This window comes from Trichosurus vulpecula, chromosome 8 (genome assembly GCF_011100635.1).
Source record: "Trichosurus vulpecula isolate mTriVul1 chromosome 8, mTriVul1.pri, whole genome shotgun sequence".
NCBI classification, from domain to species: Eukaryota; Metazoa; Chordata; class Mammalia; order Diprotodontia; family Phalangeridae; genus Trichosurus; species Trichosurus vulpecula.
Window position 1 is genome coordinate 156,053,515 of NC_050580.1, and position 25,622 is coordinate 156,079,136.

Consider the following 25,622-nt stretch of genomic DNA (forward strand, 5'->3'; position numbering starts at 1 on the left):
TAGTGGTTAGGATGATCCTTGCCTGACCCACTAAGATACTAAATAGGATTAGAAGTGATATAATCCTCTCTCTGGAAAGGTAAAAGGGCCTCTTCCAGCCAATTTGGGTTTCTAACTCTAGCTTCTACACAGACTGATAACACAGTGACAGGCAATCTCTAACAAGTCTTTACATGCATGTAGCAGTTTAGTCTACTATTCATGCTTTTGAATATTTCTGAGGTAGGCAGGCAGGAATCGAGGCAGCTAGGTGACACATTATCCAGAGCACTGGTGTGGGATTCAGAATATTGCCTTAGGCACTTACTGGCTGTGGGATTCTGAGCAAGTCATTTAACTGCTCTATGCCTCAGTTTCTCCATTTGTAAAATGAGGTGGTTGGACATGATGGTCTCTAAGGTTCTCTTCTACTCCTAAATTTGATTCTATGGTTATTGATGGATACGAAAATAAAACCCAGGGAGATTACCAGCTCAAAATCACAAAGCTGGCAGAAAGTACCGATTAATGCATCCTATCTGGGTGCCTCCAAGTTTGATAAGCCACCTATTATCCACGTTCCTCTTACCTGGGATGTCTTTTCCTTTTTTGGCCCCAGATCCTCTTCCTTAAGGCCCCTCATAGCACATACATTTTAGCCTCATACAGTACTGGTTACCACGGCTATTAACACTTCCTCCTTCTAGAACATTTGGTTTCTCATAAGCAACTCTCCCATAATGCTCTTTAAACTATTGCCTATTGTATCAACGAAGGAAGTTGCCCTTTTAAGGACTTAAGGGTTCATTTTTCTAATTTTAGAAAAAGTTTATTAAGTTGTTTGGCAGAGGGGAGAGCTGAAATAGGTGGCCCACTCCCCCAAATTAAAGGGTTCATTTTTAATCAACTTGTAGCTTTTAAGAGATAAAGCTTGAGTTTCATTTTATATTAATTTCCATTTAGCTTTTCTTTTCTCTAACCTATGCAAACCCATCTTGACCAACACAGATGAGTTATAAACAGCTCCACACAATCTGCTACATACTTGTACTGTAGTCACCTTACCATTCCCCACATCCAGCTACCACCAGTTTTTATGGACACTGTCTTTCCATAGGAAATGAGACCTTTTCCTAACTGTTGGTAACTCCAAAGTGTGGGCTTAAGTAGCCATGGATAGTTTAATAATATGAACTTGAAACCACATTCTTTGCCCTGAGAACAATTAAATCCTAACTTCAAGTAACAGCCATCCTTCTGACCCTCCATTCCTCCCCTCCAGTATCATGGGAAGTAGTGTATGGAACCCAGATTCGGAGATCTCTTTATGACAAAGATCATTTCTTGGAGTGGATAACATGTATAGAAAATATAATGCAGTGTGAAAGCAATCTGAGACACCCCTCCCCGTCCCCAAATGTTCTGGTTTCAAGCACTTACTGGCACACAAAGAAGGCAATTAAAACACATCAAACAAACCTTTAAATATTAGACTTTTAAAAATATAAAAACAGCTCATTACAATTACTTCTCATTTTTTTCTTTTTTTTTTTGTAAGAGTCAAGTCCCTTCCATCTTCTTCCCTCCCTCATGGCAAACACCATAGTGAGAGGCAATGGCTAAACATTTGGGATACAGAGAGGCGCAGAAAGAACAGCTCCCCCTCACCCCAACAGAGAAAGGTCCATAACACCCACCTCTTCATCCTTTTTATTATATATAGAATGTTTTGCCCTAGAAAGAACTTTTAAGACAGGTAGTTTTCATCATACCCCACCCCCTAGTTCCTTTTGACCAGACTGAATCAAAAATTAAAAAATAATCCATAAAAATGTAGTATAAAAATTCTCTTCCATATGCTACATCACTGGGTGAGCCCATCCTCTACACAAGGACTCACAATGGCCATTAGCTTCATCTTCTTAAAAAAAAATGAATCAGAATAAAAATGAAAAACAACCAAAGCTCCTTTTGGTACAAAAAGTGGCAATAGTAGGCCCGAGTCAGGCTGTTTCCAATTTCGATCTGTAGGAGCCAGTACCAAAAGGGACTGACTGCTAGGGGCCTATTTTGACCAAAGGGAAAGTGACCCTTCCATATGTCCCCCCAGAGGCCAATAAATCCCACCCCCCCTTTTTGAGAAGTGGAGGAAAGAACAGTGGATGGGAGAGGGTAAGAAGATGCCGTTAAAAAGACCATCCATTCTAATTCTTGCTTTTTATTCAAATACAAAAAAAAAAATTAAAGGAAAAAAACCACACATTAGTTGCTATTTTCTCTGGTAGCTCCCTGAGCTGAGTTTGCTATGCTTCCTTTGAGATTACTCCTTTGATAGGCTGTGTCCAAAGATTAAAAGGGGCTGGAGCAGGAGTTTGCTGGGACTTTCTAGTATCTCCAAAACATCCAAAAAGAAAGAAAAAAAAAAAAAGAAAAAGAACAAATCCATAGAAAATCGGATTGTTTCTGCTGATGCTCCATCGGTAGCTGGCATCCCGACCCACATCCTGTCAGCCCATACAGTGTTCAAACATTTGACTCACACACTGAACAATTCACATGTACAACAGGAGGAACAATGCTGACCAGTGGACGCCTTTTGTTCGATCTGGTTACCAGCTGTGGGTCCAAAAAGGCTTTTTTTTTTCCTCCCCAACTGGTCCGGTTCCCCACCCCCAAACCCCTTGCTCCCACGACCCCGCCCCCTCCTCCCTCCCAGATAAGAACTTGTTAAAAAAAAAAAAGCCACCACCATCAGTGGATTACAATTACAGCAGACAAAATACACAGCTAGTGTACCCAGTAGGAAGGAGTCTCTTCCTTTTCCCTCTTGTCCAGTCTTATTTATTTGTCCATTATTTACATTTTTCACAAGTCTTGTGCACTGCACAATTGGGGGAAGGGGAGGAAAGCATCCCCTTGAAGAAAAAAAAAAAAAGGCCATCCACTACAGTGCCACTGAATAAAAAGAAAGTGAAAGAAGGCATGATTTGTGAGGGTTTCCTTGGGTGCCAGAGCTGAAAACATCCAAATAAATCCATTTGCATCATCTGCCAGGATTTTTAAGAAGGGAGGAGGGGGGAAAAATCTATCCAAGTTGCTGAAACGTATCAATCCATGCACATTAGTCCCAGACCATGACGTGGCACATCCCCTCTCCGCTTGCCAGAGAAAAAGGCTCTGAATGCATGACTGCCTACGCTTCCTTCTGCCGACATCCTTCAGTGGGCCCTTGCCCATTGTATTGTCAGAGCTGGGGTCTGTTTTTCCCAGAGTTTGACAGCCCTGTTAGAATCCTTGTTTAGTAGATGACCTCATAAACTGTGGCCTTCTTGTCACCAGAGCCTGTTACAATGTATTTGTCATCCGCTGAAATGTCACAACTCAAGACAGATGAGGATTCTTTAGACTGGAGAGAGGAGAAGGGAGAACAAGGATTAGCGGGGAGGAGATGAAGAATAAGGAAGGGGGGTAGGGAGGAGGAATCAGAAGATTACAGTCATTTTCTCAGTTGCTCAGTTTCAAAGCCATATGAATGAAGGTAAAAGCTGCTCTGGAGCTAACATTTGAAGGAAACTCAGTAGTATCAGTAAATTTTTTAAAAATTTACCCAGAAATAGACATAATGCCATGAAGAGTCAGATTCAGTTAATGCTTCCCATAAACACAGCTTCTATCTCGCCTTTCATAAGGAAATGGGCTAGCTCATTAATTAGGAATAATGTGATCTTTAAAATTAAGGCAAGGACAAAGAGAGGTTTCCAGGGTTTTCTACAACAAGTAGTTTCATTTAGAAAAAAAAAAGTTGGACCTAAGAAGACTGCCTTCATCTTAACCAAACTTGTCTAAAACAGTTTTGCTTTGATTTTGAAGGGGCCAAGGCATACCCAGTGTCTTAAGTTATATTGTTCATGCTTATGATAGAAGGTCAACTACTTGAACCTCTCCTAGTATTGTTCTAGAGCAGGGGGTCCATGAAGAGATTTCAGGGGTCTATGAAATTGGTTAGAGAATATATATATAGGTATCTATATCTCTCTCTATATATATATACACACATATGTGTATATTACTAACTTCTAACTTAAATTTATTATTTCCTTCAATTATGTATATTTTTAAAAAAAATATTCTAAGAAAGGGTCCACAGGTTTAACCAGACTGCCAAAAGAGGTCCATGACATATAAAAATTAAGAACTCCTGTCCAAGAGAATTTCACGGACAGCTCCAGATAAATGGGGCAGAGTCAAAGGGCACACTGGCTGCACCTCTTTGCTCTCAAAATCCTTCAGTAGCCTTTGGCCAAGTTTTGGCTATTTATAGGGAGGTCCAATCTAAAGTCCTCCAAGTCAGTACAAACCCAAAAGGGACACTACCTTGGGGTATGCTGGGGCAGAACGTTGTGGGAGGGGGGGAAGAGGGAAGGTACATTCAGAGCTTCTCTCTGCCAAAATATCTACGTGCATAAAGTCACCCACAATGGTGCTTTGTCTCTCGAGCCTGGACCCCTTTTTTGCCCCTTCTGTCATCATGCTGACAGGTAGGGTGATGAAGCAGGAGGGCCACCATACCTGGAATATGCTAGCACCATATGGTGTTCTCCAGGCATTGAGAAGATTGTCTTTCCCAGTGCTCACGAACCATTTGCCTGAGTGACAAAAAAATGAGAGAAAGGTCAGTTTGTGGCCTATCGTTCTTAGAGGCAAATCCAGATACCCTGCTCCTCCCCAGTGCCTGCTCCAGAGGGATCAGATCCCCAGTGTGAAGGAAACTTCTCATGCAAAGTATTTCACAAGGATATGTAAATGAGATGCAAAGATATATTCTTCTCTTCAACGAGAGAAGGCTGACTAGGGATGGCTGGAGAAATGACAATGTTGAGACTCGGGAGTGATTTTTTGGCAAATATATTCATGAATTCTTTTTTTCTTTTAAATATCCACAAGATCAACTGGACCAGGTTACTGTTGGAACTGGAAAGGTATGAGTTACCCTCCTCCTCCCACAAAACCAGGTGGGCCTGTTGCAAGCAAGGAATTTCCGTCAGCACCCTGGCCTACAACATCCACCAAATTTATTTCCTATTCCTAGGAGAGACAATGTAGTGTCGTGAAGAGATCGCTGACCGTGACAGTGAGGAAGACTGGGGGCTGCTGTTTCTAGTCTTTGACGGCTCTGCAGCTGAGCTATCTGTGACCTCCTACCCCAAAGGACACCGCTTTCTAGGTCTTAGTTTCCATATCCGTTAAACGGCAGAATCTCTAAGAACCTTTCTGACGGTAAAATGCTAGGATTTCTCCATTGTCGCCGTTGTAGTTGTCACCCTCGTGATGCCATCAGTCCCCTTAGAGAATGAAGGGCGAACAACAACAGCAAGGATTCCTCTACAAAGGGTTACTCAAGTTTTAAAAAAAATTTTTTATTACAAATTTAAACAGAAACCTTCCAATACATAAAGAACAAAAAAAGGATTATACAAGGAATCCTGAACTTCTTTTGCATAGTTTGTAAAAAGCATAAATGCAAGGTAGTAACAAATTACTATTTGTGTCTCCTTCTGAATGTTTTGTTTCCTTTTCTTCTGTATGTTTGTTTTGATTTGTGCTTTTTCCTTTTTAAGTTTGCATTTCCCTGAGTTTCCAAGGATGTGTTATGATTACCCGTGAACACGTGTAAACAAACACATGCATGCACACTTTCAAAACAGGAGGTAGCCTAGGTCTTCATGCACTTGACTTTATAGATTCAAGTGTTAAGGGCAAGAGAACCTCACAGGCCAGAGTCTAACCTTTTTTATTTCCCAGAAGAGGAAATTGACGTGGCCAAAGTCACACAAATAAGTCTCAGAGCTGGGATTTGAACTCAAATCTGCTGACTCTAATTCTAGTAGTGCTCTCTTAACAAAACCAATACGATTTAGTCACACAGATCAAATCGAGCCAATGGTTTGGTTAATGTCATTCCTTCCTTCAAGGTCTCTTAGCTAAGCCAAAGAGCCAACGCTGGGCTAAGAAAGTCTTCTCCTTGCTAGGGTAGGTCTGGTGGGTCATAAGAAAGAACTGTCAGTCAAAGAACCTCAAGAGCGTTTGGAGGGGTGGAGAAGGAACGACTAAGTGACACCCATCCCCCCCCCCCACCCCATTTCTTACCACAGTAGGCAAATTTCAAGGAGAGCACACAGCTCTCATGCAGGTGCAGCTGATATTTATCTGGTTTGGTGTGATGCAACACTTCCACATTGCTGCTCTCCATGCCCACAGCCAGCCACTCCCCAGTGGGACAGTAGCCTAAAGAGAAGATCTTTAAAAGAGAACAAAAAGGAGAAAAAAAGGTTTCAACACTGAATATGACTGAGTCTGTTGGTCCCCAACTAGGTCAAAAGGAGTCCCCTTTCACCATAGGTCCCACAAATACCTCCAATCTTATTTTCAAATAATACCTTATGTCTGGAATCCTTGTTACTCCCCTCTCCCACCCCCAAACAGCCACCAGTTGCCAAATAGACATCTTTCTTACATTTTGCACCAGCTGGCTAAAAAGCATCCCCCACCCCCAAGCTTTCTAGTTGATGAGATAAGATCTTTAGGTTAAGACCCTCCTTCCAAGATAATCCCTATCATGAGAACTGGTTGAGATTATGCTTTGACAGATTTACAGCCAGATCATATTCAAGAGGAAAAGGAAGCTATTGCTCAGTCTGGTTCTCCTAAATTTGGAGCGTCAGGTGAATCTGCCTTTATTCCCACTGTAAGGGGAAGACAGGCCAACATGTGGGAAGAAGGGGGCAGGGGGTTGAGAGCCTTCCCCATCCATCAAGGTGGCTCACTGAAGCCAAAACTGCAAAACTCAGACCTAGACCCTAGTCTGTTAGAATCAGAAACAAGATTTTAACCTAAGTTTCAAAGACTTTCTCACTGTAACATAGAGAAAACAAAAAATTATATGCCACTGGCCCTGACCTTTAAGGAATAAGGATAAGTTTTAGTTATAGTTTCATATACACAGGGAACACTATCTGAGCCAAATTACAAGCATCTCAAAGGTGAAAGAGATGGGCACAAGTAGGCTGCAGTGTACTTCCAACAATGACCTATATTCAAGAAGTGATCAAAGGGAAAGCTATCTTCAAGGAAATGTGTGATTGGGAGATAGAACGGTCATATGGTGAGAGAGAAATATTAACACAAAGACAGGTCAAGGTCAAGCATTCTACTGGTCTCAGAAATTTGATGTACACATATTTACACATGTTTTCTATATGAACATTTATGATTTCCTAGTAATGGTGATGTCACATTCATGAAGTTTAATGCGTGTGCATGTACATGTGCATGTGTTTCAATAAATCTGTGATCACCAGTTCTATCTACCTTTCCCAGGTACCAGTGGACCAACTGACTTGTCTATCTGTTAGCTAACATTTATACCCAATTGCCAGCCCACCACCTTTTCCAGTGGAGGAAATATCCATCTTGTCTGAGATCACAGATCACAGATCACAATCTATTCAACTCGTCATCAGTACTAGATTCAATCTGCATGTAACACCATTAATCTGAAGAAAATGGACACGATATGTATGATAAACATACAAACATACATAAGAGACAACTTTTAAGAGAAAGAAGGTTCCAAAGACAGAACTCTTTGTCTATACAAGGTGAGAACCTTGTAAGCTGCCTCAAAGGTTTGGACACTCACCTGGGAAGTGAAATCATGTTGCTGTAGCTGTCTGCCTTCCCTCAGGTCCCAGGATCGGACTGTGTTATCTAAACCACCTGTCCACAACTTGGTGCCATCGTGGGAAATATCTATACAGCTGGCGCCATCTGTGTGGCCCTGAAATTGCCTGAAGTGCATAAAGAGAAAGGGAGAGAAGTGAGGAAGAGAAAAGAAATCAACCTCGAGGGATCACAGAGTGTTAGACCTTGAATGAAGTTTAGAGATGATCGTGGAGTTCAACCTCTTCATTTCACAAGTAAAGAACCTAAGGCCCAGAATGGAGAAGGGACTAGTCCAAGAGTAAGTTGTCCAGACAGGGGAGCTGGAACTCACCAAACTCAGGTTTCCTGACTCAGTCTAGTATTTCATCCTATTTCACCACCTGACCAAGTTAGCTTTAGGGATTCTGGGACCTGATACCCATCCAAGGCAGTACATCTGCAGGTATCAAGTTGCACACAGAAAGCCAGCCCCAAAGATTGTCCATTTCACTTTTGAATAGCTCTAATTTTCATAAAGTTTGTCCTTACATTTGAATAATCTCTGCAGGCTAGGATCCTAGATTTAGAACTTGAAGGGTTCTGAGAGGCCATGTAGTACAAACCCCCTCATTTTACAGAAGAGGAAATAGAAGCCCAGAAAGTTTAAGTGAGTTCACAGGTGGCGAGTATGGCATATTTTTCTTCAAGAAGAATATCTCTACATAACATCTAAGCAGCCTCCAAAAAAAGAAAGAAAGAAAAGAAACATGGATCCTATACAATGCCATTTGGTCCAGAGTAAACACCTGATAAGGAGGAGGACTAGAAGGACCTGAATAGTGTACAGGCCAGACAGCCAGAGTAAGGGAAAGGTGGTTCCACAACACAATACCTGGAGAATAAAAACCCAAACCTCAACACAGTATTCAAGGCTCTCTATGACTCGGTATGGACCCAGCCTATCATTCCAACCTTATTGCCTACTATTCCCCTATACCAGGGATTCTTAAATTTGGGGCCTTTGAACTTTTTAAAAAAATTGATAATTGTAATTCATTACGACTGCTTTCCTTTATGACCCTATACATTTTAACTATTATTGTGAGAAAGGGTCCATAGGCTTCAGCAGACTGCCAAAGGCATCCACACATAAATAAAGGTTAAAAACTCCCTGCTTCGGCCAGTTCTGACTACTCCATGCACCCAGAACACGCCATATGCAGCCTGGCCTTTGTACTTTGGTATACTTAACTGGAGTCACGTAATATTCCTCCGACCTAGAATGCCCTTTTCCCAATCCCTCACCTGACCTCCGTTTTGCTGAGGTGAATTCTCAAGAGCTGGCTTAAAAAAATCTCACCTTCTCCAGTGAAACTTTCCCTGACCACCCCAAACTGCCAAAGTACTTTCAGTCTCCTCTATATGTACCATTTTATGGTAAATAACTCTATTCAGTTTTCTTGCCCAGGTACTTGGTTTCCATAAGAGTTAAGTTCCTTCATACTTTTAGAGTCCCTACCATAATTCCTTATAAATTAGGTACTCCTTCCTCCCCACCAAAAAAAAATTATTAGACATTATATAAGTCACCAAATATGGTACCTAAAACCAAAAACCATGTGGTTAATAAAGTTTTTTTTTTTTAAATGAGGCTAATGATGTGAGTGGCAGAGCCCAACTTTCTGTGCTGTAACAATCTAGTTCCTGTCCTTACCTGACCAGGGTTTGGTTGTGAAGGTCCCAAACAGCAATATTCCCATCACTGCAGCAGGAAAAACAAACTTTGGCATCAGGGCTGATGGCCAGGGCATAGCAGGCTGGGGCAGAGGACGTTAGCTCAGCTTTGATTCTAGGTGTTGGGGATGCCAGGTCCCAGATGGTCAGCGTGCTGGCTTCGCCACCCACAATGAGTGTGCGACCATCGGGAAGGAGCTTACAGGAGCGGATGTAGTTATCTCGGTTCTGGAGAAAGGAGGGTAGAATGTGAGCAGTTTGGGATCCCCTACTCCAGGATCACAATATATAAAAATGGAATAGAATTTCCATCACCTCTGAGATTTCACTGCTGCTTTTATATGCTTTCCCACCCAACCCTCCACCTTTGTGGTTCACCATTTAATAAATATATTGTAAAAGGCACATGTTTGTCCTACCTCTTCTACCACCCCCCAGCAGATTGGGAGGGCCAAAGACAGGCAGCTTTTTTTTTCCCAAAATCAAAATAGGGGCTACCTAAAGCAAAATTTCTTTTCCTCCCTCCCTGCTTCCCTCCCTCCCTTCTTCCTTCTCTTCCTTCCATTTTAAGGATCTACCTGTGTGCTAGAGATTAAAAAATAAATAATAAAAATAATAAATAATAAAATAAGGGAATTAAAAAATAAAAAAAGGGAAGCACAGTCTCTGACCTCAAGGAGCTTACTGAGATGTGCTAAATTTTTGAAGGATGAGTAGGATTTGGACAGGAAGAATACATTCCAAGCTAGAGAGAGCCATGAATAGAAGTACAAAGAAAGGAATAAACATAATAAGCAAGCTGAGATGATCAGAGGAGAGAGGACTGGATGTGGAAAGAGGTTGTGCGTTCCCAGCAGACAGAAGAGAAAAAAAATATCCTCTGACCACGCTAGGCTCACACTCTAAAGTGCTCCTTACCAAGCAGTCAAGCTGAGAAATGGGGCTTTTGCTTCCTGGTTGGCTGATGTCCCAGATTTTCACACATCCTTTGCCTCCAGTATAGACATGTCGGGTAGGGTTGCTGATGGTCACAGCACATACCACTTCCCCATGACTTAGTGTGTTGATCTGTCGTGCATGCCGAGGAATCCCAGGCCCTGCCAGTGCATCATGGGGAAAGGGGACTGGCTGCATCTGGCCATCAGCACTCACATGAAAGGAATAAGCCCTAAAAGAAAGGGACACCAGAGATACAGGGGTCAGATCAAGATGAGAAACTGCTATCACCTTATTCCCACTCCTGCATCTAGAAGGCAACAATAGAAAGCAGATTTTTTTGGGGGGGGAGGGGGGCAGGGAGGGAGAGAGATTATCTCTCTTCTAGGTATTTATACTTAGATACATACATAAAATAGAATGCATTGATTTTTTTAGGCTAAGGTCCAGAAACTTTTCAACCAGCATGGTAATAAAGTGATTTTAACCACCCATTCTCAATTAGCTCAGTGTAAGTTATTTATTCACTTTGGGAATTATCTATTGCAGAATTTTTATGTCCCCCCCCTCCCCCTGTACACTTGTTCCCCATGTTTACCCATTCTTTAAAGGCCAACTCAAATGCCAACTCATCCATACAATAAACTTTCATTCCACCCACCCCCCCACACCCATATGGGGGTTGGTAATGACCTTTTCCCCATCTTTTTAGATTTTATGCTTTGTACTGTTCTAGTCCACTTATTATAAAATATCAAATATTATAGTTATTGGTGCTTTTATCTTATTCTCATTCCAGCTTTTGCAAACAAAACAAAACACCAAAGCTCTATGGATAGATCAGAGGTTCCCACGCCCCTGGGCACCTGCGGTGAGCTGACCTCTCAGCACTTTTGGAGTCTGGTTTTATTCTGTGAATTTTTCTGGAGCTAAAGAGACAAGTCAACCCCATGGCCCTTTGATGTCCAGGAAACAGGACTAATAGGCTCCTAAATACCCTACCTCTGCCATCTGGTTTTCTAGGAACAAAAAGGAAAGGCCAACCCCTAGATTCACATCCCTTCTCCTTTTCCTATCCACAGCTGGGATTTGGAATGGGGGCCAACAGCAGCGTCTGGGGCTACATTTCTTAAAATTGGAAAGACAGCAGGGTGGAACAGAAAGAATGCTGGTGCGAGGACCCAAGTTCTAGTCCTAGTGAGGTGACACGTGTATGGGGGGGGCGGGGGGGGGCGGGGTGGTGTCTGGGCAAATCACTCACTTCCTCTTTCAGGTGCTTAGTTTCCTCAATTTTAAAATTATCAGAAGACCTCTAAGGTCCCTTCCACAGATCATTAAAAAAAAAAAAACAGTTTGCAATGGGCGACCTAGTTTTTCCTAATACTGACTCACGGAGCCTTGAACAGAGTTCAAATCCCACCCCATGCCCAATGGGATTTAGTAAGAGCCAGAAGCTTACGGTTTTCCTCCAGGAATGGAAGCAAGGCTTGAGGGCAGTCCAGTGGCCCTCATTGGGGGGTGGGGGTCAAAACCAACCTGTGAAACCAACATAAGGCATTAGCCTTCCGTGAAAATTACAACATCTCACATTTAAACATTTCAAGTTCTTTTCACATTTGCTACCTTTTTTGAGCCTCAGAATCACCCTTGGGGCTGGATGGGGCAGGTATTAATGTCCCTGTTTTGTAAATGAGAAAACTGAGGCCCAGAAAGTTGGTGACTTGGCCAAGGTCATCCAGGAAATTAGCAATAAAACTAAGACCGCAGCCCAAGACTATGAGCCCAATGCCTTTTCTAGTTAATACGAACTTGCCTTTCTAACTGAACTAAAAAACATGCAGGGAAGAAAAATGCTGCCATGTAGAAGGGATGTTAACAGATGACCTATTAGAAAACCAAGCTCACAAAGCCCTTGTCCATCCCCTCTTTCGCCCTTCCTTCACATACCCTTCCTTCAACATGGCAGAGCCTGGTGAATATCACTGAGTGCACACTAAATCCATGTAAAATGCAAAAGGAAGACAAGAGAACTTCTGTTCTCTAGAGAAATTTCCCTTCCCTTCATTCAATCGATAAGCATTTATTAGGCCCCTACTACATGTGTGGCCTTCCGCTAGGCACTAAAGATACAAAGAATGAAACAACCCCTATTTTCTAAGAGCCCAAGTGTCTTCTTCTTCCCTTCTGCCTACCCACATCTAACTCATCCCTCAAGGTCTTGCTCAGGAAGCCTGCCTTGACTACTCCCTAGTCTACATACAACTGTCCTTTCTCCAAATTCCTACAGTACTTACAGTCCCAATACATACTCTAACACTTATTACTATTCTCCAAATCTTTTTCATGTGAATAAATATTGTGTCTGGTTTCCCCCAAAAGGGATAAGAAATTCCTTGTTTTATTAGCATAAGGGCTAGGCATACTTGATGACTGACTATTTAAATGAGAAATGTTAAGACCCCCAAAAGCCCAATTGTCTAATGGTAAACAACATTAATACGATAAATATAGATGATGGTTATAGTCATATTGTATTTATAGCTTATGAAGTATTTTCAAATTCATTATCGTATTTCAACAACCTTGTGATATACTGCTATGCACAACTTACAGATAAAGAAATTGAAAGATTGTGGCTTGTCCAAGGTAGCATTATCTCAAACACCCTAGACTAAGGTCAGGTATATTTTTAAGGGCTGGAGATATCATACTTAAATATCCCCTATAAGGCACAACCCATTACAAACATATAGACCAATACCTTCAACACAAATTCCATTATCCCCCAACTCTCCCTTTAGAAAATACCTCTTCTACAATCTGGGGTTGCCAATTTACTTAGTCATATAAGCCTTGGAACTGGAGCAGTTCTTAAGAAGTCACTTTATCTATCTACTATATATCAGAAGTTCTCCATACAGACAATGCCCCCTATAATTCTAAGTCGACTAGCCCAAGGTTGAGTGGTGGTCTACCCCAATCAATGCTAGCCCAACAACACCCCATCCCCATTGAAAGGAGCCAAAAGTTCTACGTACAGCTCCAAAGCTCACCATTGGTGATCGACCATAGGCAGCTGCGGCAGCGGCCGCTGCACTCATTTGAGGTGGGATGTTGTGCAGGCTTGCGTAGGCCCCTGGGCTGGTGAGCGAGCCATTCATCTCATGATGGCCCATCATAGCAAATGGAGTTGCATAGGAGCCGATAGAGATGGGAGTCCGAAGAGTGGATGCTAAACGGAAACAGGAGAGTATATATTAGGGGGCTACAGTTCCGAGAAACCATTCACATCTCCCACCGTCTTCTAACCATTTTGATAATCCTTCCCCTGAGAGGCAGTGTGGCTAGAGAAAGAACCCTGAAATCAGGAACACTTGGATTGGAGTTCATCCTCTCCCATACGCTGGCCATGTGACTGTGCAATAAAGACGCAAATAGCAGAGCTACTGGAAAACCCAGGTGACAGACCCCTTTCCCGGCCCTCCTTCACTTCCTCCAATATGGCATAACTTGGGGAATGTCACTAGGTAACATACTTGGCTCTAGGCAAAATGTCATATATACTTTGAAAGTGTAAGTGTGCAATCCTAGAATCCTATTTAGTGCTTGAAGGAACCTTAGTTCATTTTACAGATGAGGAAACTGAGGCACAGAGAAATTAAATTACTTATCCAGCATCCACGTTAAATAGTGGCAGAGTTGGAATTAGAACCCAGTTGCAGAAAAGGTGCTGGGCCTGCATGTATGGTTTCCTCACTTGGGAGTTCCCTAAACCAATGAAATCACAGGTCCAGTTCCTTTCCCTGATTAGACTTAATGATCCCTTTGAGTCCATGAACCCATCATCTCCCTTTGAAAGTCAGGCCTCTCGGAAATTTTCTCTGGTAGAATCAGCTCAACTTTAAACTGTGAGAGACTTTGGAGGTCAGCTGGTTCATTGTATTAATAAGAAAATTAAGGTACAGAAAGGTAAGACCTACATCCACATAGGGAGTTAACTGCTTACTGAAGCCAGAATCTAGCTTTTTCTTCCCACAACTCCTTGAATTACAATCCTTTGCACTTGTTGGCATATTCCTAAACTAAGCGTTCTGAATTATTTCAATGTGTCGGTCCTGGATCTCCAACTAGGGTTCAGGCTGCCCCAGGAACAGAAGCTATGACTACCTTCCTTGGATTTATTCCCAAGGTGCTTTATATATGAGTCACTATAAACCAAATCGGATGTTAGCTGACCCATGCCTTGAAAAATCCTCACCCATGTCTCTGTCAGGAACACAAGCCAAGGGGAGAATATCCAAGATAGAAGCCTCTTAATTGCCAATGACTACCCCCATCCCCAACACACATACATATCTCAAACCCCAAGGGCCCACATCTCTACCTAGGGGATCCATGCCAGATGGTTTGCCTGGCATCGATCGGAGCCCCGGAGTCGAGCTTGTTCCAGGAGTTGGGGCATCATTTCTTGGAGTTGGTGTGTTTGACTTGAGACCAGGGGTAGAGGATTTATCATTCTGGAATCAAAGGGGAGAGAAAAAGGAAAACGTGAAGAGCCCCGCTCCTTGGACATCAGTCTACAAGAGCCAGCTTTTTTCAGGCAGTGCATTATGCTCACCCTCCCTTTCCGCCCAACAAGAAATAAACCCAAGAAGCTCTTTCTGGGTTACTTGAGAAATCTGCATCTACACCCCTCCTCCCACTGGCAATCATCAGCACATAAGGAGCAGCAAACACCACCTACGTGACCAAGGTCTTTTGTCTTAGAAGAAGGAGTACTACTGGAGGAGGCGACCGAGGCAGGGCTATTAGGAGCATCCTTTTTCAGTCCTCGGGTTTTATCTATCCCATTTTCAGGAGGGGAGTGGGCTGGACTGACCCGGGGTGTGGCTGGATCCTAAAAACACAAGAAATGCATTTATAGCAACTGCTATGGTCAAGTGTTCAAATTTATAGTTGCTAGATGGGAGAAAGAAGGAGAAGTAATTGATCTGTATTTGGTGGAGAGTCCAGACCCTGAGAATAGACCAGGTTCAGGGAGCTCTACATTCCTACAGACATTCTGGAGGTATAACAGAGAGATCTTAGAATGCTAATTAGAGTTGGAAGGAAGCTAAGAGTCCAAACCCATCAGTTTACAGATGAGGAAAATGGAGAAATTATTTGTCCAGGGTCATAGAATTAACTAGTGGCAGATTTGGGATTAGAATCCAGGTCTCATAACTCCAGTGGTGAGTGTTCTTGCCATGATATGCTATCTCTACACTGCTGGGATTGATTTTATGGAGGACTGACCACACCTTCCTGTAATTATGGGCAGGGGTCTGGTTTGATGTGCCAAGAAAATGATCAAAGACTTTTTCCTTTAGGACATATTTTAGTATGCTTTTGGTGATTTATTTCAGAAGAGAAGACAAAGCTGCCTATCCCAGAACCCTCAAAAAAATCCCATTTTTAATATGTCTAAGAATCATATTTTTCCTTAGAACACAAGCAAGGAAGCAGCTTGATGGGGGTGCAACTCTGCTTAGCCAGAGATTTAACAGGAGATACCAATCTATAGCTCTCGTCTTTCCCTCAGCTCAGGAGCCATGGGATTTAAGGCTCTTTTTAACACTATTCACATGTGGTCACTTGTCTCAGCTATGGCCTCCCATCACCTAAGGGTTCTCAAAACGGATTTCTAATCTTAGTCCTTTGTAAAAAACAAACCAAAAACTTCATGTTTCTATTAAATGTCCCATTTACAATACAGTCCCTCACTCACCTCATTGGACACATCTACTACAAGGTCATCGCTCTTGTCGCCATCGCTATCCTGCAACATAAGAGGAAGTAGGTAAGAGACAGGAATGCCCTCCGTGCTTACCTCTGATTGTCTAGGCATCTCCCCTTTCCTTCAAAACCCAGCCCACTTCCACAGGACACCCTCCCTGATCATCCATCCATCAATCTGATCACCCTTACCCTGCAGTCTCCCTTTTAAAATTCAGGAAGCTACGCACCAATTTACACTAGTGTTAATGCTTTCCCTTCCTCAGTTACAGTTAATGTGCTCTGCAAACTCCGCCATCCCAGACTGTAAGCCCTCTGGGGCCAGGGATTGTGTAGAGCGACCACTCAAAAATGTTAAGGATCCATGACACTTTTACTCATCTCCCACAATAAGGGGTTGGGAGTGGGGTCACAAAATGTTAGACAGACACACAATGAAAGATAAGCCAAATTGTAAGCAGCAAGTGATACACCCAAAGTAAGAAGGCCAGATAATCAATGCCACCGGAGCTCAGGAAGGCAAGAGACAAAGAGAGCAGTCTGTGAGCTGTGTGGTGGGAGAAGACTCTACAGACTGGGGTGGGATTTGCTCTAGGTCCTAAAGGATGGGAACAGGACACCTGAGTAGTACACGAGCAACGTTGAAAATGAGGAGTGGACAGATCTTGGAGTCATCTCTTTCCATGAAGGAGAAGCAGCTTATTTCATTTGGATCCAAAGGACAGTTTGCTCTCTCTGAACAGAGGCTTCAAGACCACTAAAATAAACTTTTAAGAACTCCAAAGGATAGCTTTAAGATAGTTTCCCTTGCCCCCTCAATTCCTCTGCTAGAACAGAATGGAGTCCTGCCATGTCATTGTGTCTAGGAACAAGATCCTTCTGTATTTCTTTGCCCTTTGAGAAGTACCCCATCTCATGTCCACAGTCTGTGCTCTACTGTCTGGAGGGTCAGTGAGGTTCTATTACAAAGCACATCTATAGGAACTGGTCTGGGATTGTGTGGGTGGCCCCTCCACACTTTTGGATACAGGTTAAAACTATCAAGGTTAGTCTTTGGTGGGGAGGTTTAAGAAAAAATTCTTTTAAAAACCTCCCAAAAGGGGAAGAGGGCACATCCATAAATGGAGAATACAAAAAAAGAGCATTCTACACGAAGCCATGAAAGTCCATTTCATTCCATTTATCTTGTGTTGTTTTTAAATGGTGTGTAATAAATTCTACACATTACTTTCCCAACTGCCCTCCTCATCAGCTGAGCTGCCTTCTGAACTTCCTTACATTTCTCTTCTGTGAATTGTTTTGAAAAAAAAGTTACAATGGCTTATTTTTAACTATACTTGCTGCCACCCCTTCTTTACCCCACCCCACTTCCTATAATTAAAAATTAAGAGGAAGAAAGGTGTGGCGGGTGGGGAGGGACCCTCGAAGACAAGATGGCCTGTTAGGGCAACATGTAGTTTGAGGGATGGTGTATGGAAACAAGAGCAATGCTGGTAAAAGTCTCATCTGCACTGATGTGCAATGGGAGGAGAAGATGCATGAAAACTTCAGCAGATGAGCTTTTCATCACTAATGGAGAGAGCAGGTATATCTCCCGCCTGCTCCTTTCCAGGAGGCTCTGTGGATCCTTGCTAGTTGCCTGATCCTTGAAGTAGGAGGGTCTCAAAGGCTCAAAGGGACCCAGGTCTTTCCCCCCATTAGCCATCCCACCCCCCAAAAAGATGACAGTCCCACACAATCAGACCTACATATCGACTCAAGTTGTCTTTTTCTTCTGCTTTCCTCTTCTTGGAGTCGATGCCATAGTCAGCGGAACTTCGATGCTTCTCGCTAGCCCTCAAGCTTTCAGAAGGAGACACGGAATTATTCTGAAACAAAGAGATTGGTCCTGCCATTAGAGACATTGTTCTTGTGCCTATAAGGCAAATTAAGAAGAATTCTTTTATGAGCACTGAGTATGTAAGTCCATTTACACACTGCATTGGTGCATATGCCCGTGAATTACAAACACACGTACACTTTTTTTCTACCCAAGTCTTCCCACAGAAAAGTCAGAACTAGAAGCCTCAGGTTACAAATACTCTCCCCAGACCAGCTTGCTGCATTTTAGTCTAAATATCTGGTAGGAATACTGCTAGCTAACTTTGTCAACCATCCATACAGAAATACTGGTGAGAAAACACACACACACACACACACACACACACACACACACACACACTCTCTCTCTCTCTCTCTCTCTCTCTCTCTCTCTCTCTCTCTCACTCACTCCTAAAGAAAACCAAGTTGGCAGACAATCATCCATGTTATTAAGATAGAAAACTAGGGTCCCAAAGGAGGAACAGAAAGAGACAGCAAACAGACAGCACCGGGCCCAAAAACGCCTCCCACTCTCCTCACCATTGAAGGAATCCAGGCTTCTAAGACAAGCACTTGGAATTGTGGGGTCAAGGATGGAGAAAAAGATGTAATGGCTAAATATGAATGCACTGTTCCTGAAAAATCTATTCTTTTGTTACAAAACAAAAAGAGGTGCAGTGTGGGAAAATCTTTAAGAGAAAACACACAGGGACACTTCACTAACCATATAACATCAAGGGACAGGAAGAACTCTCCATGATGATTAGAAGAACTCTGGGAGCTGAGCAGAGGGAAATCAACGGGAGGTGACATTAGCCGATGGATTATTTTGCCTGTACACCAACATCACACCCAGTATCACTCTGGGGGTAATTTTGGTGTTTGTATTTCATGCCCCTCCTAGATCTAGACCCCATGACATCTCTTCTGACCTTGAAAGATAGGCCCAAACTTGTACTAGATTGAGTAGGAAGAAATAATAGTAATATATAATAATAATATATACAATAATAAATACTAGATCAGGCAGATCCCATCTCTATAGTGTTTTAAAATAGACACAACAGAGTGGACAGAAGTGGTCACTTGAGGAGAATTCCCATTTGCCCCCCAAATTTCATGGTGGTGTGCCAGACTTGAGTTTACATTTGTATGGGGAAAACTTCCCTGCACAGATGCAGATCAGCAACTCACCTGTAATTTATAATTTTAGAGAGCTGTCTGGGGACACTGAGAGGTTAAGTGACCTTGTCCACAGTCACACAACTAGTAGGACTTAAAGGCAGGACTTAAATCTTCCTGACTCCAAGACTTCCCCTGACTTTACCTTGTGCTAAGGACCCACACCCTGGAGCATATGTACAGAGAGAGGGGACAGTGAGAAAGAGTGAGTGTGTGAGTGTCCGTGTGCATGTGCGTGTGCGTGTGCGTGTGTGTGTGTGTGTGTGTGTGTGTGTGTGTGTGTGTGTTGGTGTTGGGGGGGCAGCACAATCGATGCTGTGGTAACAGGAGCAGCAGCACAACAAATTCATTTCCTAAGCCCGTTTCTGTGCAAAGCCCATCCCTGCCAAGTTTCTGCCTGGAGCAAATTAAAATGGCAGAGTTATAAAGCCTTGAACAGAGAGTGGAGGTTATAATGGAAAGTGCAACTCAACCTTAACTACAGCAGCACAAACGGGCAATGCTCTAACACAGATGCAATTCAATTAGTTTCTACAAGCGCCGGCAGAAATTACCATCATTTCAGCTCTTCTAACAGTGGCTGCCACCCCATGCTAAGTAGAAATGTTTTTCAGCTCTTCTGCTTCCCTTTTCAGATGGGGAAGAAAGGGAGAACCAAAGTAGCTCATGTTTCTCCTCAGTACCCAATAAGTAGCTTTGGATAACACGGAGTCCTTTCTTCTCATGCAGTCAGGCTGAAAAACCTTGCAACTACCAGAGAGTCATGTCAGGCATTTAGAGGCATCGATCCAGTCGGCCTTTTGTCGGCAGGCGGCCAAAAAACTAAGTATTTTTTATCGCTTAGGCTAGGCAAGGAAATATGAATGAATCTATCTGTGATTATACTCCATATTAACCCCCATCGGGAAAACTTCCAGGGGCCAACCCCTCCACACACTCTCTTTCACCCATCACCACCAGTCTCCCCCTCATCTGAAATATTTCTATTCCCTTTTCCCCTCCTCCTTGGATGACTTGCCCTTTCTCGATGACCCAGCAGCCAAGGGACAGATTAATGCCCTCCCTAACCCCACCCCCAAACACACACACACCAACCCCATCCTCCTTTCCTCTCCCCTCCCCTTCTCCCCCCCAGCTCAGATGGCATTTTGATTCATCTTCATCTGATCCTCCAAAGACTCATTTGTGTCCTCTCTGCTCTGAATGCCTTAAGTGCATGGATGACAGGAGATCCATGCAAAAGGAGGATTTTTAGCGGGGTAGGGTTTTTTGGGTCCCTTTGGGGGTGTCTTTTTAACAGAAAGCTTTCATCTAAGTGGGCATAAGGCCCAAAGCAAAAATAAATAAATAAAGTAAAAATTATAATAGCAATATAAACAAAAAAGTAAAAGGAAGGGGGCTATAGGAGGGTCGGTTTGGGGAAAGCCATGAAGTTGGATTTCCTAAGATTCTCAGATACCTGCACAGAATCGTCATACCCAACATCTGAGAGGCAAGCATTGGTGTGAAACAAAGAGCAATGTTCATGAACCTGGGTTCAAATCCCAGCTCTGCCTGTGTGACTACATAAGTCACCTCACACCTCGGTTTCCTCATCTGTAAAACGAAGAGCTTGAACTGGATCACCTCTAAGGTGATCTCCCCAGGACTCAGTCTGCGATCCTACGCTCTTCACAAATACCCTGGGAGGCAGCAATCAGGGTCATGTATTATCATCTTCCCTTTGTAGATAGAAGAACGGGAGACCCAGAGAAGTAAAATTACTCCCCCTTCAATGTCATACAAAATAGTGACAGAGATAGGACGACTGATTCCCTGGCTGCCAGTGGCTTTTCCAATGGACCACACTGCTTCCTCCTTAGGGAGGTGGAATGGGGGGGAGGGGAGGATGCTCAGTTCATAGAGGGTTGATCAATCCAAACACTGTTCTCTAGCCAGGTTACTAAAATGAATTCTTTCAAATATAACCAAATGAAAAGACAACATGAACAGAGAATGGCTAATAGAGAGATGAAAGGTTCTTTTTTTTTTTAAGGATGGGGGTGGTGGGGAACCTGCCTGAGGCAACGACTGCTAGCAACCAATGCTATTTAGATGGTTAGTTAACTGCTTGACCTTCCAAGTCCTACTTAACACAAAGTAATAACCAAAGCCATCCCTACAGATTAGATGGCCCAAGATAAAAGAACAGTGATCAGAAATTAAATGGCTTTGCTAATCACTGGAGGATTTTTTTTTCCTTATCCACAGACTCTAGTGAATCCACTCTGGAGGCTTATTCACTTGAAATGGAATCTCAGAGCCTCAGTGTAATCAAAAAGATTTAAAAGGAACCTTAGAGCTAGTAGGGCTGGCACCCAGTAAAAGGCATCCTGGAAGGAAAATGAGGCTTTGCTAAGGTTCCCTTCAACCAAACTGAAGCAGAATGGGAGGGGATGGGGGGAGGTAATGCACCCTTTTTCTTGACAACCATGGGCTGCTTTCTCCTTTCAAGAAACAATAGGATGAGAATCCAGAAGATGGCCTTTGAAGCTTTCAGAGCAAGAAAACAGCAGGCAGGCATGCTCGAGTGAGCACACATCCACTCGCTCGAACATATACACATATACACATACACACATCACACATACACACACACACACACACACACACACACACACACACACACACACACACACACCCCCATCCCCAATCAAACCCTGTAACACAGTCAGAAGCAGGTCACTTACCGCGCTGGATTCTCTCTCTTTCCAAAATGAAGTCCAAATCAGAGGCAGGGTTGTATGTCCAAGATAAAAGGAAGATGGGGGGGGAAATAAAAAAAAAGAAAACAAGTTCAGACTGAGCCCAACATAATGTGAGTTGGCCTTTTACTTTGCTCTGTTTTGTCTCCTTATTAATAGGTGCCAGTCCCAGTTCACTGAGTTCCTTGGGGGTTGACATAGTAATGGCCTTTCTGATGGTCTGTTTAAAAATTAATCTTTCTGGGCTCAAGTGCTTACACTGGCCTTGATCAACTCCTGACTCTCAGATATACCAAGGAGACACAGAGAACAGAATGACTGCTTTATACCCTCAAGAATTAAGTTCTAGACTTAATGAGCAAGTTGCTCCATCTCCCTTATTCTCATTTTGCTCCTTTATATAATGGGGAGTGGCAGGGTGGGGGAGGGAGGGTCCACACTAGATGGTCTCTAGGGTCCCTTCCAGCTCTGACCAATCCTCTGGGTCCTAGAGTCCAATCCTCTGACCCGAGACCAAGTTACTCAAAAGACACTTACCTGGAAGAGTAACAGGCTAGCAAAGGAACTGTAAGCTGACAGAAGGGAGTGTTGAGATGGAAAAGAGTTTTTCACATGCTTCCCACCTAGCCAGAAAAAAAGCTTGGGAGCTGTAGCTCCCAGGGAGCTGAGCAAAGCACCAAAAAGTAGGAAAACCTGCAGCTGGAGCAAATCCAGACATGCAGTATAGGCTGTAACCCTATTGCTGTTTGACACCAAAGACTGAGCCAGTGGCCAAAGGGTTAAATTGAGGGCTGAAACAAAGACTGCCATTTTCAAAGCAAATTCTGGGGCAGAATTTGCATTCCCTTCATCATAGTCCCTAGTTGATATAGAGCAGGAATCAACAGCCTTTTCAAAGAAATGTTCTAAGAGGCCACCTTAATCTTTAGAGTTGGGGGGGGGGGCACTGATTACAAGCATTTCCGGACTCAAATGGGTGGGGAGTGGGGAGAAAGGTCTATCTGCAAGCACGTTTCTAAAGAGAGTACACAAGTCATCCACTCAACAAAGAAGGTATGGGTGTCTGTTGCCAGGGGTAGCAGCATCATGCATTGACCTACAATGTACAAGCCTCTGCTTGGAAAAAAAACATGGGAAATGGATGCAAAGATGAATTAAAGACATAGTCCTTCTTACCTTGGAGGAATTTATCATCTACTAGGAAGCCCAGAAAGCACACACACAAAAGAACTATGATATGAGGAGATATAAGTTCGAGGGAAGGAGCATGCAAGTAAAACACCATAGGGGGTCACATCTTATTAGAATGGGAAAAGCTTCATAGGACGTGGCATTTGATCTGGGCCTTGAAGGATACATGATTCTAACATAGAAGGGGAAGCTAGGAAGGAACAAGAAGAATGCACTCCAGGAAGCATGAACAGATCCACATATAAATGACCAATCCCTTAAAGACAGGAAAAGGAGGCAGGGCAAGTGATGTTTTACCTAGTATCAGGTATATTCAAAACAAATCAGGAGCCAAGAGTCACTGTCATTTAGATGGGGAGTAGAAGACAGCAGAGCTTTTTAAGATGTCATTCAAAGACAGGCAGAAGCAAAAGAATATTTCAAGGCCACCCCTAAGACTGTGAACCACACGGCAGCCAGGACGCATGACAGTGTCAAGGCCACCCCAATTCTGAGCCCACTGAGAAATGGTGAAGGCAAAGGAAGGGCTGGTTTTTAGTACGGTAGCAGGTTTAGCTTACTCTGTCCTTTGGGAATAACACAATAATAGCTTTTCTATGAGGTTTGTCTGTTTAAAAATTAACCTTTCTGAAATCAATTGCTTCAATTGGCTCTTGCCAACCAGGTAGCTAAAGTAGAGACCACAGGACTCTGATGGGAAGGGGGAGGAGAGAGTGGGAACCAGGCACCAGGCACCAGTCACCATAAGGGAATTATTTGTGCTTTATTTGCGGTAGAGTTGGGGGTGTGGGAAGAATGGAACTTTAAAAAAGACTCTCTCCCTCCTCGATCTACCTGAAAGGGCGGGAGACAAGCTCCTAATTGAACTCTATGAGCCTGTCTGGTTCACTGAGAAGCCAAGGGCTTGGTCTCCTCTCCACAAAGGATTGTGAAACTCTGTGGTTCCAGTGCTAACTCTATAATCCACATGATTCCAAAACCCAAGAGGGAAAAGGTGGGGGGTGGGGGGGGAGGCTCAACTGGTCAAGCCTCCAAATTCCTTGCTGGGTCTAAGCCAGAATGCAAAGAAGAACACTTCAGTACAAGCTGAAGAGGATGGGTGTGTGCCTCTTTGGGGTGAAAGGTACAGAGGAAGAAGATAGAGGATGTGGTTATGGGAAGAGTTGAAAGAAACAAATAGGGAAGGCTGGGCAGAAAGCCCAGCTATGAATAGACCTAAGGATCAATCACATGTTTAAATCTCCAAAGAGAAAGACTTGGAGAGCCACGCTCCAGGAAGAACGATGCCCCCTCTCTCATTCCATCTTTGGTCTACCCTACTCTCCCCACTTTAAAGGGAATTAATTGATTGATCATTCATCCATTCAAGCATCTATTGAGCACCTACTCTGTAGACCCAGCATCATGCTAGATTCTGTGAAGAATCTGGAAATAATAGGAGGTTCTTGTCCTTTGAAGAAACTGTTACCTATTCGAGGAGAGAAGACAGAGATGTCATAGACTAGTGAATATAAATTGAATTCTGTTGGGTTGTGTGATACAGGGTTGGCTCAGGTAAACCAAAGTCCCCTTTTCAACTATAGTGTATACTCCGTGACTAAGTATAGTCATGGTTCAGAAAAGGCAAGACTTTTAAGGGCTGAAGGTGTGGTGAGGAAGTTCCCAGAAGAGGACAGTTTTATAGGATCATGGAATCATAAATTCAGAGCTAGAAGGGACCTTAGAAAACTAAATCCCAACCCCCTCATTTTATAGATGAGCAAACTGAGGCACTTGCCCAGCTAGTTAAGTGTCTGAGTCAGGATTTGAACCCAAGTCTCTCTGACATGCCCCCCCCCCAATCCAATGCCATTATTCACTGGAATTTGATAGATGGATGGTTGAGTTTTAAATAGGCAGAGGTTAAGAGGGAAGATATTACTCCACAACAGAACATCAAGGTGTGTGGAAATGAGCATGGAGTATTCATTGTAAGCTGGCTGAGAGGCTGGTTCTGAGCACAGTAGAAGGCATGGGTTTTTTTGGAATAAGAAAAGCCAAGCTCCCACATGATTTACTGTCCTGTTGGTCTTAACGGGAGTAGGGAACAAATACACAGTTCTAAACAGTGGCTCCTGTGTCCCTTCCCAGGCTTGTAACAGGACTCAGCTCCTAATGGAATCCTCCTTCCTCCTCCTCCTCCCCCTTTTCCTTCCATGGCCTTACCTCTATGATCCAGCTCGTGATGGTTTTTCTCATCTTTCACAGTCAAGTGGGCCTGACTGCCAAGGGCACCAAGCGCTAGCAGCCCTGAGCTGCTTCCTGTGACTGGAGGGATGCCTGGTGGCTGGAGGCCCGAAGGGTGAGGCGGCAACTGGACAGGGGGGCCATGAGTGGCGTGGGAGAGGTGCTGGGCCTGGAGCTGCTGCTGCTGTAATAAAGCCAGCTTGGATAAGTAAATTGATGAGGAAGTAATGCATCAGGAAGATATTAGAATGGCAACATGATAATACGAGTGAGTGGAGAAGGGGCAAATCCTGT

The 25,622-nt window shown here is 43.4% G+C and overlaps 1 protein-coding gene across 7 annotated transcripts in view; it reads right to left on the bottom strand.

Annotated features, from left to right (window-relative positions):
* Positions 1-2,797: 2,797 nt before the first annotated feature.
* The window catches only part of TLE3 (TLE family member 3, transcriptional corepressor), a 58,310-nt gene continuing 35,485 nt past the window's right edge, over positions 2,798-25,622 (bottom strand). For 2 of the 7 annotated variants that reach the window (XM_036734922.1, XM_036734925.1), the window contains exons 7-20: positions 25,308-25,512; positions 21,897-21,913; positions 17,874-17,993; positions 16,118-16,168; positions 15,095-15,247; positions 14,735-14,867; positions 13,404-13,582; positions 11,810-11,886; positions 10,333-10,582; positions 9,395-9,642; positions 7,679-7,826; positions 6,127-6,277; positions 4,549-4,625; positions 2,798-3,385 (exon numbers count right to left, since the gene is read on the bottom strand). In XM_036734922.1, coding sequence (XP_036590817.1) covers positions 3,278-3,385; positions 4,549-4,625; positions 6,127-6,277; positions 7,679-7,826; positions 9,395-9,642; positions 10,333-10,582; positions 11,810-11,886; positions 13,404-13,582; positions 14,735-14,867; positions 15,095-15,247; positions 16,118-16,168; positions 17,874-17,993; positions 21,897-21,913; positions 25,308-25,512 — 1,917 coding nt within the window. In that variant the 3' untranslated portion in view covers positions 2,798-3,277. Of the gene's footprint in view, positions 3,386-4,548; positions 4,626-6,126; positions 6,278-7,678; positions 7,827-9,394; positions 9,643-10,332; positions 10,583-11,809; positions 11,887-13,388; positions 13,583-14,734; positions 14,868-15,094; positions 15,248-16,117; positions 16,169-17,873; positions 17,994-21,896; positions 21,914-25,307; positions 25,513-25,622 lie in introns of all 7 variants that reach the window. The other 5 variants (XM_036734920.1, XM_036734923.1, XM_036734924.1 and 2 more) reach the window with 3 other exon arrangements.